Raw genomic sequence first — 18923 nt, 5'->3', positions numbered from 1 at the left:
TTATTGCTGTTTCAGGATCAAATCAATTTATGAAAAATAGAGTTGTTTGTTTGGGTTTTTTTCATTTTTTGATGAGCTGTATTGCTTTTTTACTTTTATTTTTAGCTTTAGCAACTTGATGGAAATAATTCTGTTCTTCTTGGGAGTCAGAAAGTCACAAGTTTCCTATGACAAACTAGTATTTAATCCCAAAATTTTAAATTTTGGGGGAATCTCTCCCTTTTCTGCCTGAGCTTGATAACATCAGTCTCCAGTGGTCTCTTGCACTTGTCTCTTGGGGGAGACACCCTCCACTAGGCTGGAGTGAGGTATTGGTGTGTCTTCAGTAACATGAAATCATAGAATAACTGGGGTTGGAAGGAATTTTTAAAGATTATCTGGTTCCACCACCCCACCATGGACATGGACACTTTCCACTAGATCAGGCGCTCAGATTCCTGTCCAGCCTTCCTGGGATGGACTATCTGCACCTTCTCTGGGCAACCTGTTCCAGCAATTTTCCACCATCATTGTAAAAAACTCCTTTATATGTAATCTAAACCTCTTTTAGATCTAAAGCCTTTTAGTTTAAAAGCACTACCCCTTGTCTCAGACTTTTTACTTGCCTATTTTACCTCAACTTTCTTGTAAGAACTAACCAGCCAAAAAATCCTTATGGGATGGAAGAGTTAATTTTTTGTGTTAGAATGGGAAAAAAACATTGCCAAGCAGAATCAAAATGATAGCAAAGCTATAACCCTAGCTGTCACTCAGAGGGGCTCCAGTGGAGAGATACTGGATGTGGTGAACTCCTCTCACTACCTGGATATTCAGAACAGCACAATTAGGAAGGTATTTCCTTACTACTCTGGTGATGGATCCATTCAGTTTTTGTGGCACCTCCCTAGCTCAGCCTTGCAGAAGGGTCTTCACATCTTGCTTTCTCTCCCTCAGTTAAATGCCACCTCAAAGCCTGAGCTGGATGGATTGCCAGTGTGCTTGCCCTGGAGAGCTCTTTGAGCTCACATCTCTCTTTCTTCCTTATTTAAGGGTACAATTTCATCTTTTTTTTCCTGTGGCAGCTCTGCCTTAGGGAGTTCCTGCCTCTGCACCATTCCTTTGGTTGTGCCAGTGCTCTTGTTTGCAGGGTCTGACTGGTTTCCTGACTGAGACAAAAACAACCTGTAAATAAGGAGTGGGGAAGAAATTCCATAAGCTGATGGTGCCTCTGATATAAGAGTTGTGGAACCAGATCCTGAGGCCAAAGCTGGGCTTGCATGTAAGCTGACCAAAAATGCCCCCTCCTGGCCCTTCTTTCCCCCTGCAAGCAATTGTGCAGCCATGCACTGACTCAGACTGGAGAGCTGATCTAGCTGAATAAGCATCTCCTTGATTTCTTTTTCCCCCCTGGGTAATTTCTTGGGCTTGCTTTATTCCTAGATTTGGGATTCACTCCATGACAGATGTAAGGGGGAGGGAGAGAGGGGAATAAGCAGCTGGAGGTGGAAGATGATGCTTAAACCAGATGCTGGATTTATGTCCTAAGATGCTAAATTTATGGTCTAGGGTGGCTTGGCCTGAGGTGTTTATATTCTGGGAATCTGGCATCTTCCTGACACAAATACCAGCCTCCCTTGAGAAACTGCATTATTTATTTGGTTTTGCTAGGAGGTAGTTCTGTCCGGGGGGTTAGGACCATTCCATTGTTCCTTTTTCACGTACTTTGGAAATGGAAATTCCTTCATAGGCTGAAATCAGAGGACCTGATTCTCACCCCATGCTGTGGTGCATCTTTTGCTGTTGGTTGCCCATGTGAAAGCTGGGTGTGGCAGATGCATCTCAGCAAGACCAAGCCAAGAGCTTTAATGGAATTGATCATTTTGTAGGGGTTTAACAGACATGTCAATCTGCAAAGGAACAGATAAATGTTCTTCTGATTCCCTTACTTTCAGTGAAATGAAGGACAGAATGTTCCCTGATCTTACCCTGTCCATCTCCAACCATTAAAGACACATTTTTGGCAATCCTAGATTGCCTAGATTAAGAACAAGAGCATTGCTGCAAGTGAGTAAAAGTACTAGCAGAAAGTTCTATATTATTAATATATCATACAATTATGTTTTTTATATTTATGATATATACAAAATGTAAGTACAACAGGTAAGTAAAAAGCACAAGGCCACACAGAGTCATAGATGTAAAAGGTCATATACAAAAATGCAGATAGACTCATGCATGGTAATGTTCTTAGAATAAAAAAATGCTTAGGACAATGACAGCTGGAAACTATCTCAGGCTGTAAATTGAAAAGGAGCATAGAGTTCAAAACTGGGTTACTAGTTGGGGATGGCTCTCAAAGCTGCTGTCTGTAATGAAAAGCACCAACACAAAAGGAAGGAACACTGACAGAGAAGAGAAAACAACAGTTGAAACATGGCTGAATGAATGAGGATGGAGGTGTTCCTTCTAACATGACTGTGATTGCTCCTAAGAAACTGTAAAAGGCAGTCACCCAGAAAATTCCATGGAGGATTCAGGGGAAATTTGTCTTTGGAAGAAATCTAGGCACATAGTAATTCTCTAGCAGAAAAATGTCAGATGTTGGATGTTAAATTGATCATTTAATGTTGATTTTTTGTTTTGTAAGAAAAATAAAATAAAACAGGTGGGAATAGAGTTCTGTTGGCATTGTGACTTCTCTCATGTCCACACATTGATCTGCTTTAGTTTGGAAACCCACTGTGCCCATGTAATTCTGCAGCACATGCATTTGGTCAGCTCAGACCACAGGCAACATGAGATCACATCTGCCTGCAATTGACTGTGAGAAACATAGCCTTTAGTCAACCAGTACAAAAAGTAATATAACCTCTCTTACTTTGGTTTAAATGAAAAGTGATCTATTAGAAACAGTCTAGCATGCAGGAGGATGCCCAGGACAGCTATGTGTGCTGTTCTGTAACACAAGGCATATCTGTGTGTTTTCTTGTGCCTTATTTTCCACCTGCACTTTTCTGCCATGTGGTTTTACCAAAGTTCCTTGCTCCTGAAATAGGTTTATTTTAATTTCAGTTTCAATGGAACAGACAGGAACTGTGCCTGGATCAGGTTCATTCACCTGTCCTAACTGCAGTGCCTACTATTTCTCTGGTTCCTCTGATATTCAGAGATGTTCAGCCTTATGACTGCAATTTTTCTATTCTACTTCCCTCTAGATAGGATTTTCTTGCCAAAAGTGAGGGCAGAAAACTGATTTAGTTTGATTTAATATTTTTTAAATCCATGAATAGTCAAGAAAGGCAAACTGGCCTTTGTGTTAAGGCTACTCTGCTGCAACAGTGTAAGCCAGCTAGCCCTTGCAGCTTGTCCTCTCTTCCCTGTTAATCCCGTTATTTCATGAACATTCATGTCACTTTGTAAATGCTAGGGTGGAAGGCAACATCCCTGATAGCCTTTTACTTCCTCTTTTCTGTATATACTGGCAAGATTGGCAGTGTCTCATAAACTGTAGGTGAGAAAACTTTAATTTGCAAGGTATACCTCTAACCCAGGTCTGATTAATTGAAGTGCAGATAGCAGACTTTGATCCTGGTGAAAGATTGTTGGGCCAGACCAGAAGAAAAGTGAATTTGAACAGGAAGGACAGGTGTGAAGGCCCAGAGTTTACATTTTTTGTTGTGAGGATTCCCCTTGGGAATGAGGTTCTCCACAGCACAGTCATTCACCCAACATTATTTGCATCACATCCCAGTGGAGTGGACTGGGATGTGCAATTTTTCAGCTTCCCAGTAATGACAAAGTACTAGTAGTAGGTCTCTGAGAAGCACTGATCCCTGTGTCCCTGTTCCCAAACACCATGAATTCAGTTTTGCTCAGACTATAAAGTGATCATTAGCAAGTACCTGCTCCAGAGAAAGTAATTCAGCTCTAGTGTGGGTGATAATGAGAGGGGTGTGCTGCCTTGGAGACACTTGCTGAAAAGGATCCCTATGGCAGGGGTACCTCAAGGCAGAAACAAAGGACTTCCATTGGCCAGGAAATAGCTGAAGATGGTGAAACATGGTTGTGCTTCCTCTTTCTTGGCTTATGCCAGAGCTCAGCTGCTCTCTAGGATGTCACTTCTATCCCTCCCATCTTCCCTGCTGTATCAGCAGCAGTCTTTACTCTTTAGGGCTTCCTTTTCATCTCTCTGACCTCACTCTTCATTCTCCTCTCCCCAGACTGCCAAAGCAGCAGTTTGATCTGGGGTCTTGCTCACTTTCTTCAGGAGGCAAAATTTGGGATGGCCTTATCTGCCAAGGAGCCCTAAGCCAGCTGTAGAGAGTTAGGAAATCGATCCAGCTCTAGCAGCAGCATGAAAGCAAAAATCCTATTAGCATAAATCATATATTTCAGGATGCAAGCATAGAACATAAAGCCTAACACCACAGAGTTTCTTTCATAGCCTTGGATGTTAATATAAGTTTGTGTATCTGGAAGGTATTTGTGTCATTATTGTGCATTTCCCCGTCTCCTACTGTTTTCTAGGGGACAGAGGTATTTTCCTTTGCTATGCAGTTTCTTCAAAGGAAAATGAAATACATAGCAGGGCAAGTTCTGTGACAAATGGTTTCTGGTCTATTTAGACACCTCTGCCCTCAATTCATTCTTTTGCTTGTTCGTGCTAGATTGAAAAAAATGTACCTTTTCACTCTATTTTTGAAGAAGACTGCTTTAGGTCACTGGATATTTTTGATGTCTAAGTTTTGTAGACCAGGATTAATCTATATAATAAGCTTTTGGCTTGTCAATGTTAAACAGATTTTAAAAATAACTTTGAAATACAAGTGTCTTCAAATTACCACTGGCAAACCACTTATTGTTCAAGTTCCCAGCAATGTTATGGCTGTGTCAGAGAAGTCCTGAAATTAGCAGGTCTGGAATCTGTGAAGGACATAAAGTCCTTTGCAAGTAGACAAGCTTCTTGTAGTTATTATTATAATACCCTCCTATTATATACTTGTTAGCACTTAAAATTTCATGTCCTGTCAGAAAGTCTGTGTTGTCATTTCAACCTTCTGGAAACTGGACTGAGATTGAATTGAAAATTACACTCTCTTCCCTCACAGCCTCTCACATTTTTGTTTTTTCCCCCACACATGGGTGATTATTCCAGAAGAAAATTTCTATTGTTAAACACAGAGCTTTGATGTGACCAACTAATTTTGAAACTGATCAGCAATTACAACAAGATGGAAAAATAGCTTTGCATGTTCTTTCCAGAATAAAAAGTGAGTCAATTTTTCCCCTGTGTCCCTTTCTTATTTTCTTTTATCTAGTTTGAAGAAAACATTCTGGATGCTTGTCTGTTTCTGATGGACAAGGCAGAACTGGAGCTCTCTGGTCGTGGGAACCCAATCAAAATCTGCCGTGTTGCCTCAGCAGTGGTATGTAAGGGATGCCTAATGTGTGTCAGAAGGGACTCATAAATCAAAGCTGGGCTCATTTCACTGGCCCTCTTGCCCTTATGTGCTCTCTACAACACAACAGATCAGTTGTCCACTCTGACAATTGTCCACTCTGACAATTGTCCATTCTGGGGTCTGACATTGTAATTCTCTCCACTAAAGTTCAAGCAACTTCTATTGGCTCATTGCCTGTTCCTGAGAATGGTGCCTCACTGGTGGGAAAGCCACTTTTAGACATTGCACTCAGGGCATAATAGTATCTTATGTGACAATGTGCTCATTTTCCAGTAGCTAATATACTGAAAATATGAAATATACAGAAAGCTGTTTCTGCTATGGATAATACAGTGGCATGGTGGATGGAATTTTGGATGGGGACCTGAGGGTCTTTATGTGGATTCCACATAACCCTGCTAACCTCAGTGGGGTCTTAGAGCACTGTAATGGTCATGTTGTGTCTGATCCAAGCCCCAAATGACCTAATCAGGCTGAGAGCAGTTACATAAGTGGCCTGCTTTGTCCCCAGAAGAAAACACTCTCCTCTTTCACATGAGATCCACAAAACATACCCCGCTCAGAATGAAAGTACCTAAAATAACCAAGAAGACTATCCAGACCTCTGTTTCCAGTTGCCAGGCACCATGGGTGCCAGAGCAGTCCCATCCCTAATATTCAGGATGCTAGACTCATCCAGGTTGTGGAAGAGAGAGGCTGAGTCCTCTCTTTTGCCTTATTAGAGGTCTGAACTGATGCTTTCTGCTTCCCAGAATAATACTTTAGTCATTGAGCTAGAGTAATTAGATGTTCTCCTGAGCCAGCTACTAAAATAGACTGTCCACAAAACATGGCTGCTGGAGATAGATGATTCTTTAACCCACTTATTATAGCATTTGCCCAGCTTTAAGAAAATGAGTTTTCAGTCTTAGAAGACATTGGAGTGGGATCTCTAGCCTCTAAATCTTGCATATTAAATAAAATAGCTTCAGCAAGAAGTATTGAGAACACCTCTACTTCTCTTTGTCTTTTAATATTTTAGTTAGATCTTTCACACCAAACATTAGAAATACAGCTTTGGACCTTTAGACAGAAGAAAGAATCAGATGTGGTTTCCTCAGCCCTGAACTGGTAGACATAAAAATCCCTCATGTAAGGACTGTTGAAGTCCTCAGGACAGAATTGCAAAGCATTTATCAATTCAGATAGTGCTTGGATATTAGATAGGTTTTGAGCCACTCAACATTTTTGAGAAATGGAGGAGTTCACCATTGGAAATCCAGGACTTAATAGACCTTAGGGCTAATCTGCAGAATTAGGCCAAAACTGGGTAAGGGGTTTGGTCATTGAAATCTGGACCTGAGTGAGAAGTGAGAAAAGGTCCTGAAATCCCACCTGTATTACTTAACCTCATTCCTGCTCAAGTTGAAATGTGGTAGGGTTGAGCTAGTTTGAGGACATGCCCCCCGTGCTGGGATCCTTCTGAGGCTTTCTGGCATGGCAGAGCAGATGGAGTCCCTCTCTTCCACTCATTACAGTCAGAGCAGAGCCTGAAGATCAACATGCTGTCCTGTCCTTGAAATGATTCTTTTTTTGGCATGTTTCCTACACCGGTGAGATGGGCACAACCTCTTAACCCATTGGTTATGACTCTGAATACTTATCTCTGTTCAGTCCTAGAGTTCACAGAAAGTCGATTTTCTAATTATAAAAGAGTAGTTAATGCAGCCAAAAGCTTTTAAATGAGAATTGTGATTTATTTGGCTGGCGTGTAGCTGTTCCACATTAGCATAATTAAAAGGTACAGAGTGAATGAGCTTTTTGCACAGCCTCCACTGGTTTGGTTCAAATTGCAGCTAGGAGACGTATTGCTCGTTAATGCCTATCAGTATAGCCATTAGTCAGCAAAACTCTCTGCTTTGTATAATCTTACCAGAGGAAAACTTACACAGCAAATTCCTTCTTGTTTTCATGTGTGCCAGACCAAAGAAATTAGTTTCTACTCTAAAAATAACAGTAGACTGGTTCTCCTCTCAAGCTGTTGTAAATCAGGAGCCCATATCTCTGGGCTGATATGGACAGAAAAACAGATGATGGAAAGAATACAGCTCAATATTTCTAAGGCTTGCTTACCAGTGTATAACTGATTGCATTTATTAAAAATTTGTAACCATAAGCATGTTTAATGTCAATAAAACTTATTAACTGGCAACATGGATACTCAGTGTGGTGATATAATTTTAGATTTATTTTCAAGTGTGTGACCTTGGTGGAGTGATGGAGAATCCATGGCCCTTAACAAGATTGTCCTATTTATCCCCTACCTTCGTAATGAACCACTTCCATCTTACTTTCCAGCCTAAACTTGGCTATATTCACTCTCTCTCATCCTATCGGTCTACTGAGTTAGAGAGCTTTTTATTACTCAGTCTCTGACATCTCTAATGCTCATTTCCTTTGCCTTTAGATTAACTCCAGGGATGAGAATGGTGTGATTGCTGGATCCTGGAACAATTCCTACGATTATGGTGTTGCACCTTCAGCCTGGACAGGCAGTGTGGACATTCTCTTGGAGTATTACAGTTCCAAGCAACCTGTCCGATATGGCCAGTGCTGGGTCTTCGCTGGTGTCTTCAACACCTGTAGGTATCAGTGAGAAAAGCTCCAAGCTGCTATGTGGTTCCTGCTTTATAGAGTTTTTAGGTAAAGCTAACTAAAATATTTCCTAGCTCTGTGCTGTTCAGGAGTAAATAGTAGAGATACTTTAAAATTCATAGGTAAAAGACATGGTCTTTAGATAAACCTCTAGTGTGTCCTTCAGGTCAGCTGCTCTTCCACACAAATCTGTTAACTATTTATTGGTTCAGTGAAATGCACTCAGTGACTCATGAAGGTAAGTTTGTGTGAAAGAAAGTTCAGTCCTTCAGCACAGTCGACATTTCTTTCAAGAATTCTTAGAATGCTTGTCATCTAGACCTAAAAGATTAAATTACTACCCATTATGGGATATGTGGTAGTGTTTCTTCTCCAGAATCTCACCTACTGAGGATTGCTCCTAGGAAAATTGAGATGTTGGAAAATTCACCTGTTAACCAAGCACTGTTTACATTTTATATGGAGTTTATGAGGTGGAAGAATGGAGAAAATAAATTATGGCCTAGTTTATTAATTGTCTAGCACTACAAGGTTAGTCTAAATAAATTTGGTCAAACTAGAGTGCTAGTGTTGCAGGTCATAAAAAAAAAAAAAAAACAAAAAAACAAAACAGTGGGGAAAGCAGCATTGGATTGGTCCCATATTTTGACTGTCTAGCACTTTCTAGAAGCATCATCTGCTAATGTACAGGAATACACTTTGTGGCCTCCTATGGAGTTTTTCCAACAGGTCCGTGTCCTTCCTATGCTGGGGACCCCAGAGCTGGAGGCAGCTCTCCAGGAGGGGTGTCAGCAGAGCAGAGCAGAGCAGAGGGGCAGAATCCCCTCCCTTGGCCTACTGGCCACGCTGCTTTGGATGCAGCCCAGGACACAATTGGCTTTCTGGGCTGTGAGTACACATTGCCTGGTTATTTTGAACCTCACACAATGGGTTTGAAAAAGTTCATGCAAATGTTTCTTGTGGATGCAATCCCTTACAGTGGATTCCATGGGCTGCTTTGTCTTCTTTGCCCATTGCCTTATCTGAATTTCTCCTGATCACAGACAGACAGACACACACACCAGTTGTCCCACCTTCCTCCCACATGCCCTGAATCACCACGATGCAGTAATTTGCCTGCAGGCCACTGTGAAACTGGGGAAATGCAGCAGAGGCTGTGTTAAAGGAGAGGCGTATTTATCTGGGGCAAAACTAGACTTGGTTTGCTGACTAAGTTAGTCAAGTCAGACACCTGGCACTTTGCACTGCAAGTATAAAGTTTCTTGAGTGCTATTAAATGCAAATATTGTCCTGATGGTAGGCACTGACACATCCAGCTGCTGACCACTGCTCAAGGAACAGTGAAGATCCATACAATCATGTGCAGCTATCAGGGTTGTTCTGAGGTGTTTCTGAGTCCCTCTCATCTGTCAATGTTTTATCACTGTGATCAGTCCAGCTTTCCAAGGTCACTATATTGTACACTCCAGATACTCATCTGTTAAAAATGCTAAAACATTCCAAAAAAATGGTCATTAATCTTGAAATTGTCAGACAAATTATTTCCAATGAGCTCTGATGGCTCATGTGCTGGAAGCCTGGGAGGGCACTTGAATTAAGTTTAATCAATAGGTACATATGGTATTGGATGCATCCAGGTAATTTTTCATCCAGGAACTTGAAATGAATGTGCAGTGTTACACTTTATTGGGAATCACAGTAGTGACAGTAATGAATATACAAAACCCAGCAGTAGCAGCAGGGCTGTTCAACTCTGCAGCACCAGAACAACTTTTAAATAGGATTTTCAATAAAAATCTCTTCCCTTAAAAAAGAACACCAAAAACCCCCACAAAAATCCATCCCAAACCAAAAGCCACCACCACTATGACTACCAAAAAACAAACAAACAAAAAACTAACAAAAATTTTTAAATACAAAAACAAACAAACAAAACCCCAAAACCAAACAAAGAAACCCCCCCCCAAAAACCCCAAAATAAACCCCATCAACTACCAGAAACCCCTCACCCTCTGTTTTCTGCAGAATGATGTTGGCTCCTAAATTGAAAGCCAAGAATTTTTTCTGGCTGAGACAAAGTATGTCATCTGGAGCAGCTGAGATGTTGTGTCACCCCACAGACCCATTCCTCTAGCCTGGAATGTGCTCCATGCCTGTTTATCTGCCAGGGTGCACAACAAACACAGAAGCCTATTGATGCACTGATGCAGACAACAGACATAGCTGTAGCATTTCCACAGTTTTTCCACATTTCTTAAATTTAATGTCAAGTGGTAAGAAAGGTCATCAGTGCTTTATTGCCATGATGTGACAGTTAGGGCTAGGTTTTTTTTTTTTTTTTATGCTTCTTTTAAGGTCTTTTATTGGAAGGGACTATTGACTGGCAATATGAATTACGTAATGCATTTTATTCAGATTCTCAACGCTTGTCATTTCAGTTTTTCTCCATTGTTAGCAATCATTTTCTACTTAATTCTTTGTGTTCTCCAGATCTCTTCTGATAGCAGACATCAAACATCAAACAGGAAAACTCCAAATCAATCCAGAGGAGATACTTTCTCTTAATTTTCTTTTTAGCAGAGTCTCATAATTCTCCTGATTTACTGATACTGAGAGACCTAATATATTGTGTATCTCTTGCAAACTTAAACTTCTTTTTCTTTGCATCACATTTAGTCATGCAGCTGACCCGTTGCACCCAGATTTGACCTGAAATTCTGTGATGTGTTCACTCTGCAAAACTGCTTTAAAACTATTGGTAATCAGCTGCTTCAGTTATAACCCTTGTACCAATACTTGTCTTTAATGCCCATAATTTTGGGGACCAAATAAAATATTCAGCATTTGCAATATAAAAACAGATAGCAGGAGTTATTTGGGTTGATTTGAGTGAGTTTTCCCATTTTATTCTTATTTATATATATTTATATATATATTTATATATATATATATTATTTATATAACTTACTTATAGAATTTTCATTTCTGTCCTCTAATCCTGTCATCCATGAATGCAGTCTCCATGTTTGTTCTTCTCATCACACTTCTGTCTTTACCACAGTTCTGAGATGCTTGGGGATACCTGCAAGACTCATTACCAACTATTCCTCTGCCCATGATAACAATGCCAATTTACGGTTGGACTTCTTTCTGGATGACGAAGGAAAAGTGGACACCAGACTTACAAAAGACTCTGTCTGGTGAGTCCTCCTGGAAAATGCCTTTAATCTGTCAGTGATAAAAGTAGCAAAAATCATGATGGCAATGCCTGTATTATGTTTATTTCTCTGTGCCTGGAAGAACACTGCTGGTTTATGTGAAACAGAATGAATGAATTGTTGGTAGGTTGACTAATATTAAGCCTTGTTGTGTAAACAGGCAACCCCTGGGGGATCCTGCTATTAATGTTACCATACAGTGCTCATTTAAGCACACTGGGATGCTGGAATGGGCTTGTGCTCCTTAGGGATCAGCTTTTCTAAAAATGGAAGGAGGTAGGATGATCACTTCTATCCTTCTGGACCAGGCTCCAAGGGGTACCTCAACATCTATAGAAAAACACCCTTTTTGATCTGCTTGTGCCCAATTTCCATATTTGTAGACTGGTTTTACATTGTGTGAACACAGTCATTGTTGCAAAGAGTTGCTTTCCAAAATAAACCCTATACAGCTGGAAAAGAAACAAGGTATCATAAAAGATACTGAAATACTATAATCAGATTTATAAAAAGAAAACTCCCTAGGGCCAAGAGAAAGGGGTTACACATTCTTTATGAGAAGGCAGTCCTCTAACTGGCTCTTCAAACTCTTACTGTCTTCTGTCTGACAGGAGAAGTGTAGCATATATTGATTATATGCTCTGTGTGTGATATTGGCCCTCAAGTCTCTCCTCCTCAGAATGAAGAAATGAATGTGACCTCTACATTCCTACATTCAGGAAATACTTGTCCTATTCATTGTTAATACACCTGACTTTTGTCAATGATATCTTCAACTCATTAGCATAGCAGCTCATCAGCATGTTTCATTAATAACTTAATCTCTGGAAGTCTTTGTATTAAAACTGTAATAAACCCACTATGTGGTGGATGAAATGACTGAACCTGTTGCTGTGACATCTTTTATGTGACTTCCATAACCAAGAGGAAACCTAGGGAAAGCAGGTTCATTTACATGTGATGCTTGTGTCACAGCAAGACAGAGCAGATGAGACTAGAAGGGACCCTTGGAAGTCACTCAACCCTCTTGCTTAAAGCACTGTCACCTGGAGCACATTGCTCAGGTCTTTGTCCAGTTGGGCTTGGAGCATCTCCAAAGATAGGCATCCCACAACTTCTCTGGGAAATTCGTGCCAGTGCTCAACCATTTTCACAGTTAGAAAAGTGTTTCTTGATCTTCAGACAGATTTTTCTGTGTTTCAGTATGTGCCCATTGTCCTGTCCTTGGGCTACTGAGAAGAGTCTGTCTTCTTTCCCTGAGGGTACAGTGAGTCTGTAATCCTGGTCATTAATGAAGCTGTTAAAGTGCCTGACCCAGTATCAACCCCTGGGGTACACAACTAATGACTGAGCTCCAGCTGGGGTGATCACTACTGATCACAACCCTCTGATCCTAGCAATTCAGCCAGTTTTCAAGATATCTTGCAGTCCATTTGTCTAGTCTACACTTCAAAGGTTTGTCTGTGAGGATGTTCTGGGAGATGGCACTAAAGTCAGAAGGACCAACCTCCATGCAGTGGTCTCCCCTTTGTCCTTTTAGCCACTCATTTCATCAGAAAAGGCTCTCAGGTTTGTCAGGCACAGCTGGCTGCTTGTAAATCCATGCTGACTACTGCCAATCACCTAGTCCTTAAAATGTTTTCCAGAAGAACTTGCTCTATAACCTTCCTAGAGATCAAAGGGAAGCTGACAAGTCTTTCTGTCCCTGGATACTCCTCTCTCTTGAAGAATAGAGCAATATTTAATTTCCTCCAGTCCACAGGAACTTCCTCCAATTACCATGATCTTTTGAAGATAGATATGAGTGGTCTTACAGTGACATTGGCAAGCTCCCTCAGCATTTTTTATGAGATTACCTCATATTTTCCATCAGATCTATTGTAGTTTTGTGTGCTCAGTTTATTTAACTGTTCTCTATCTTGTTACTTGTCTTGTTTCCATTATTCCAAACCTACACACTGGTCTCAAGGGCTGTGATTCCTGAGAGCAGATCTTAGCAGTAAAAACCAAGGTAAAGAAGACACTGAATGCCTTCTCCTAATCACCAGGTTGCCTTTTGTGTTCAAGAGCAGAGCCACTTTCTGTAGACTTCCTTTTGACACTGATTTGCTTGTGTTCCTTGCTGCTCTTCATGTCCCTTGACATACTGGGCTTGCTCTGTTCTGGTTTTCCTATACCTGAGCCTGCATGCTCAGACAGTGACACTGTATTCCTCCTGGCCACCTGTCCCCACTCCCCTCTCTTTCCTAAGCACCTTTTTTTTAATGGTTGAGTTTAATTGAGACTACCCTGGGGACTTGTGCCACTTGATTTCCTGCACACAAGGATGGACCATTCCTAAGTCTAGAGGAGGTGACTCTTGAGAAACAACCATCTCTTCATGCATCAGAGCTGCCTCCCATGGGATTATTCCAAACAGGACATTAAACATGTTAAAATCTACTCTCTTGAGATCCAGAGCTGTGGTCCTGCTATGTGCCTTGTTGCCTGCTGTTAGTATCCTTGGGCAGTTTTGCATGTTATCTGTGAGACAGAAGGACCTCAGCATGTCTCATGGGGCTGGTCCTTTTATGGCTCAGAGAGCTTCTGAAACCTCCTCTGGCTATAAAAGATGTGAAACAAGAGCCAGTGACTGGGCACCTCAGTGCTCCATCCATACACACCCAGTAATGGATCATTGCTATGCTTTACAATTTTCACTGTCTCATCGCTTGTCTCCTTCCCCTAACCTGATCCATGAAATACATCCCACCAATTTTTGACATTTCTTTTTACTTCCCTATCTCTATTTTTCCCAGCTATTTCCCAAGACTTCTTAATTTAATCTCTTTTCCCCTGCATTCTTTTGGGACAGGGTCAGATCATCCAAAATCATCCTAGTCCCAATGAAATCCATATGCAATTTGACTCTAGCATTTCACCCTTCCATCCTACATTGGTTTTCCTTGGCTTGATAACTTTTTAAACTGCTTTGTTTATCCTTCTATCCTCTCAGCACATTTATTAGTACATGGTGCACATAACCCTTTGGGCATGACTTAATATATACACCTCTTTTCATTTCTCCTCTGTGTCCTTTATTTTCATTATTCTGTAACACTCCTTGGTAGCCCACATGCTGACTTGTAATGACTTGTGTCTTAACCCTGATTTTATTTTTAATGTCTCTTTTATTTTTTTTTTTTTTAAGAGGACAAGCTCAAGGTATTTATAATGATTTTTTAAAATGCATTTCTCACTTTTATTTATAATCTCTTGCAAACTGGAAGCAAAGCTCTTTTTTTTATTAATATATCATTTCTATTGTACTCTAGTCTTGTACTGCTGGAGCTGATCTATCTTCAGGTCTTAAATATTCTCAGACTTCAGAGATACTTGGAGCCAGGATTTTTAGTCCAATCAATCTCTGAGTGTGGGGCTCCCTCTGAATGTTATCTGACATTTATTTACTTTTATTAAAGATTGTCTTCTCCCTCAGGATAGGAAACACCACCACCACCAACAAAACACATATACAAAATTACACAGACTTTGCAAAAAGTTATTTTTATCAATCTGGCCGGATTTGGGCCATCAGTACTGTCTGTTCTCCTTGTCTTTCTTAATGATGATATAAGGATACTTAAAAAATATTTATTTTGGATAGAAATCAAAACTCACTCCTACTGTGAGGTCCAAGCAGATCAATATCAGAATCTCACCGGGAATTTTTTCATGTCACCCAACCTCACGGGATTTCATCCATGTCCAGGCATGTGGAGAAAGCCCTTCTGAGATCTCTGCTCTCCCATTTACTTCCAGATCACTTTGCTCTAATTTCTCAACAATATCATCAGTGTTTGACCCTAGCAGTCTCTCTTGACCTCAATGCCTGAACCTGTTAGCTCATAAAAGGGCAGCAGCTGCTTCCAGCATGTGCCTGTCCCATAAGCAATACAAACTACAGTTCTTGAATTGTCTTCCAGGCATAAAACCCACCTGGTCATCTTTTATTAATTTCCCAATTTCTTTGTTTAGTCTATCCGTAATTATCTCTGTAAATATTTAATGGTCACTACATTGATCTCTGTTGCCACTCTTGCTTTCTTTAATGTCTCAGGCTTGCTGTAGAATACAAGAATTATAGAATCAGTTCAACAATTTATGGGCACAGAATCAGCTCCTCAGCTATGCTCACCTCTATAGGGAAGTTTCTGCTGCCTTTGGAAAGGCAAATGTTTCCCTCATCCTCCTTTCCTTAATGCTCACTGCTCTACAGTGTCTTTCTGTCCATTCACATTCAATATCCTTATGTGTATTTGTTATTTGCATGGCAACAGGCCTAAAGAGATTGCCATCCTGCTGTGTCCCTCACTACGCCAATGGGAACCAGAAAGGTCCTGTCCCTAAGCAGAGTACAGGAAAAAATATAGAAAAACTGTGTTACCTAATTAATGAACTGAAGTAGATGTGCCATTTTCCACAGTTACCCCCCTCCCAGCCTTGTTTTTATCCTTTCCTTTTCCTGCTCTTCAGGTTCTTCTTTCTCAGAATGCAAAGCGAGTGACACATCTGACTTTGATTCAAAGTGAACCAGTGAAGGCTTCAGGGCAGGGATTGTCTTTCTCATATGTTAGAATAGCAGTTTGCAAATACCCACCTTCCATGAAGTGTGTTCCCATTCTCAGGTAGCCCTCAGCAAAGTTCTGTGAGCATGATTCAGCACTGACTACTCTCAGCAGCATCAAAAATTCTCTGAGTGTGCGTCATTTTCCTTGAATAATTCCTTTTTCTGAAGTGCTGCTTCATTAACTCTCCTAACTGACAAGTTTTACCCTGATCCAAGCTTTCATTTCCACTTTGAAATGTCTTGTTAGACAAGCTTCAGATCCTTCTGACTCTGCTCCATAGCTGGTTTTCACCTATTATTAATGAAATGGTCAGATTTTAACACTCCCCATTTTGGTTGCTAATATCATTGCATGTACTAGAGGCTATATCAGCAACTACACAGATGTAATTTTATTCAGATCTGCTGTAGGATATGTATAATTTGCAAGCAAAATTGCCCCTTTCTCTACTCTTTCCTTTTATTTTTTGCAGTAATGAAATTTAAACACTTTGCAGGATTTACTGCGAGGCCCTCTTTCCAGATTACCTTTTTTTTCTTGCTTGTGCACTCCCTTGAGCATCAATAGCACTGCAGGAAGTTACATCAGTCCATCTTTTCTGCTCATCTTTGAAATACCCAGGGCAGACTGTGATGGTGCTGTTCTCCTAAGCATCTAGCCAAGTGACAGTGTTTTAACCCTGGCACCTAGATGAGCTGCTCTCAGAATTTTATCTTTCAGGTCACTGTCCTGGGCCCTAAAGATGCAAGTTGGTCCACAGTGGGTTTTATGAAAAGATGTTTGTTTTAGGAGCTCTGAAATCATGTATTGGCATGACACACAGGGAAAAAACTTATAAGGAATCCACAGTGAAGATAGCTTTAGAAAGGCTATGCAGGGTCTTTTTCTCAAGCAACATGGAAGCCAGCAAAGCATGCTTGTTTTGTAAACAAAACTGCACACTGCACATTGCAGAGTTGATCCCAAATCTCTTCATAAGAGATGCCAAAGCATCAATCTGAATAATTATAAAGCAGACCATGTTTCATTGGCTTGAAGATTCAAAGTTTGCTTTAGCAGGCAGATTGAAGTGGAGGTGTCTGGCTCGAAAGGGATTCTAGTTTGTGTAGCTTTTCATATGCCCCAACAATCTCCAAATACTGGCATATTTTCTGAGACATTTACACTCAGAACACATTAGAAGAAACAAAAAAGCTTCTTCAACTTGCAGTCAGGAAACTGCAATGAAGGATTGTGGCTTCTGGGTTTTAACAGATAGGTACCAAACTTATGGACCCAAAAATCTGTTCTCTTAAAAGAGTCAACTTTTTTATCCCTGAATTGGCAAATAGTGTTATTGAAGCAATGCCAGGACATAAATACACAGGATTTGTTTTGGTCGTGTGTGCTTCTTTCCAAGAATTTGATATACTGGTCCCATCTCTTGTCTAAGGAATTATCATTGCTGGAACGAAGCTTGGATGACCAGACCTGACCTTCCTGTTGGTTTTGGAGGATGGCAGGTTGTTGATGGGACACCTCAAGAAACCAGTGATGGTAATACTGCTTGCAGTCCTTCTTAACTCCCTTTCCAATGTTTGAGATCTCTGTTTCAAGCAATGAGCTGACGACAGCTGAGCCAGTGGCACCTGGCACCATATGGCCAATGACAACTTCTTTAGCCAAATAATCACACTCGCCTCAGGGCCTTCTCCTGATTTGTTTTGAGTTCTAAAATAAATCTGTCCTTATTATAACACTGTTCATGAAGCCCTGGAATACAAAGTCCTGCAGGAGAAAGGCCCTGCTTGGTACAGAAGATATGTAACCCTGTTGCCAGAGATGGTTTCTCACATTTTAGAGTGTCTTTACAGGAGCCTGATCAAATTAATTCTCCTTTACTTTACACAGCCCTAACTAAACTACATGAGCAGGCAGTAGTCAGAAGAGAACAAAGTGAAAAGCCACTGCTCTTTCTTTCCAGTCCTTAATTTCCTAGCCCTTAAAATACAATCTTCTCAAATTTGTAGTGAGATCTTTCTCAGTCTGTGGTGTACCTGAGTCCTCCCAAAATTATCTGTTTTAACCAAAACCAGCTGTAACTGTATTTCAAGCACTTGAGACTTACAGTGGATGTTATAGTGCCATTAAAGGTACTGAGCCACCAGGCTGTTCCAGACTCAAGTCTGTATTATCTACAGGGCTGGTAACATAATTAAGCTTTTTTGCTTCTTGGTCAGGAGTTCCAGTAAACTATGAGAAGATTTCCTCAAACCCCAAGAAATCTTTTTCTTTGAGAAAATATAATATTTTTTCATGTTTTTAATTTATTTAGTCTCTCACTTTGTCTCTCTTCTCCCCATAGGTATGTACAGGTGTGGTCCAGCCTCAGTTCAAGCCATTAAACATGGTCATGTTTGCTTCCAATTTGATGCTCCTTTTGTCTATGCTGAGGTACATATATGAAAATTTTTACTGCAATGAGTGATACCAGCAAAATCATAGTGAAACAGAAGATAGAGCTCCACCTCAATTTATGAATTGACAAGTTACTTTATGTATACATCATATCACAGAGCAATCTCATTATATTTTGACATGCCAGCAGGTGTGATATGGCTCTAATGAATGACAGAGGTTTCTCTAATCTGTGCTCCCCAATGGAATAATAAAGAAAAGCTGCTCTAACTTAATCAAAACTTCAGGCTGTGGTCATTTTCCCTTCTAAGGTTCAGCTATTCTGAATGGGCCACTAGCTCTAGCTAGTGGTAAGTGGGCCACTAGCTCCAACTGTTCATTCTCTTTGCCCACCACATTCCTTTTGGCTGCTGTGGGTCATGGAGATGTCACATGGGTGATTTGACTGACAGATCTGAGAGGGAAATATCTCAATAAGGAGGTAGAGGGCCTAGTCTGGAGTTTTAACCTCTTGCATCTCCAGAGGAGGATTGCCCAGAATTGCAACACTGCAGGAAAAGTTCCTCTCTAATTGAATTATAAATGGCTTAGGACAGAAAAGAATGAAGGTGTTTTAACTATTA

At 40.6% G+C, this 18923-nt stretch overlaps 1 protein-coding gene across 3 annotated transcripts in view; it reads left to right on the top strand.

Annotated features, from left to right (window-relative positions):
• Nucleotides 1-18923, top strand: part of F13A1 (coagulation factor XIII A chain) — a 58921-nt gene that overhangs the window by 25735 nt on the left and 14263 nt on the right. For all 3 annotated transcript variants that reach the window (XM_056483750.1, XM_056483749.1, XM_056483751.1), the window contains exons 6-10: nt 5298-5405; nt 7888-8062; nt 11137-11275; nt 17336-17439; nt 18248-18336. In XM_056483750.1, the coding sequence (XP_056339725.1) occupies nt 5298-5405; nt 7888-8062; nt 11137-11275; nt 17336-17439; nt 18248-18336 (615 nt within the window). The remainder of the gene's footprint in view (nt 1-5297; nt 5406-7887; nt 8063-11136; nt 11276-17335; nt 17440-18247; nt 18337-18923) is intronic.

Source organism: Oenanthe melanoleuca, chromosome 2, assembly GCF_029582105.1.
Source record: "Oenanthe melanoleuca isolate GR-GAL-2019-014 chromosome 2, OMel1.0, whole genome shotgun sequence".
Taxonomy (NCBI): Eukaryota; Metazoa; Chordata; class Aves; order Passeriformes; family Muscicapidae; genus Oenanthe; species Oenanthe melanoleuca.
Note: the sequence above shows the minus strand (reverse complement) of the source record. Positions and strands in the feature narration are given on the sequence as shown.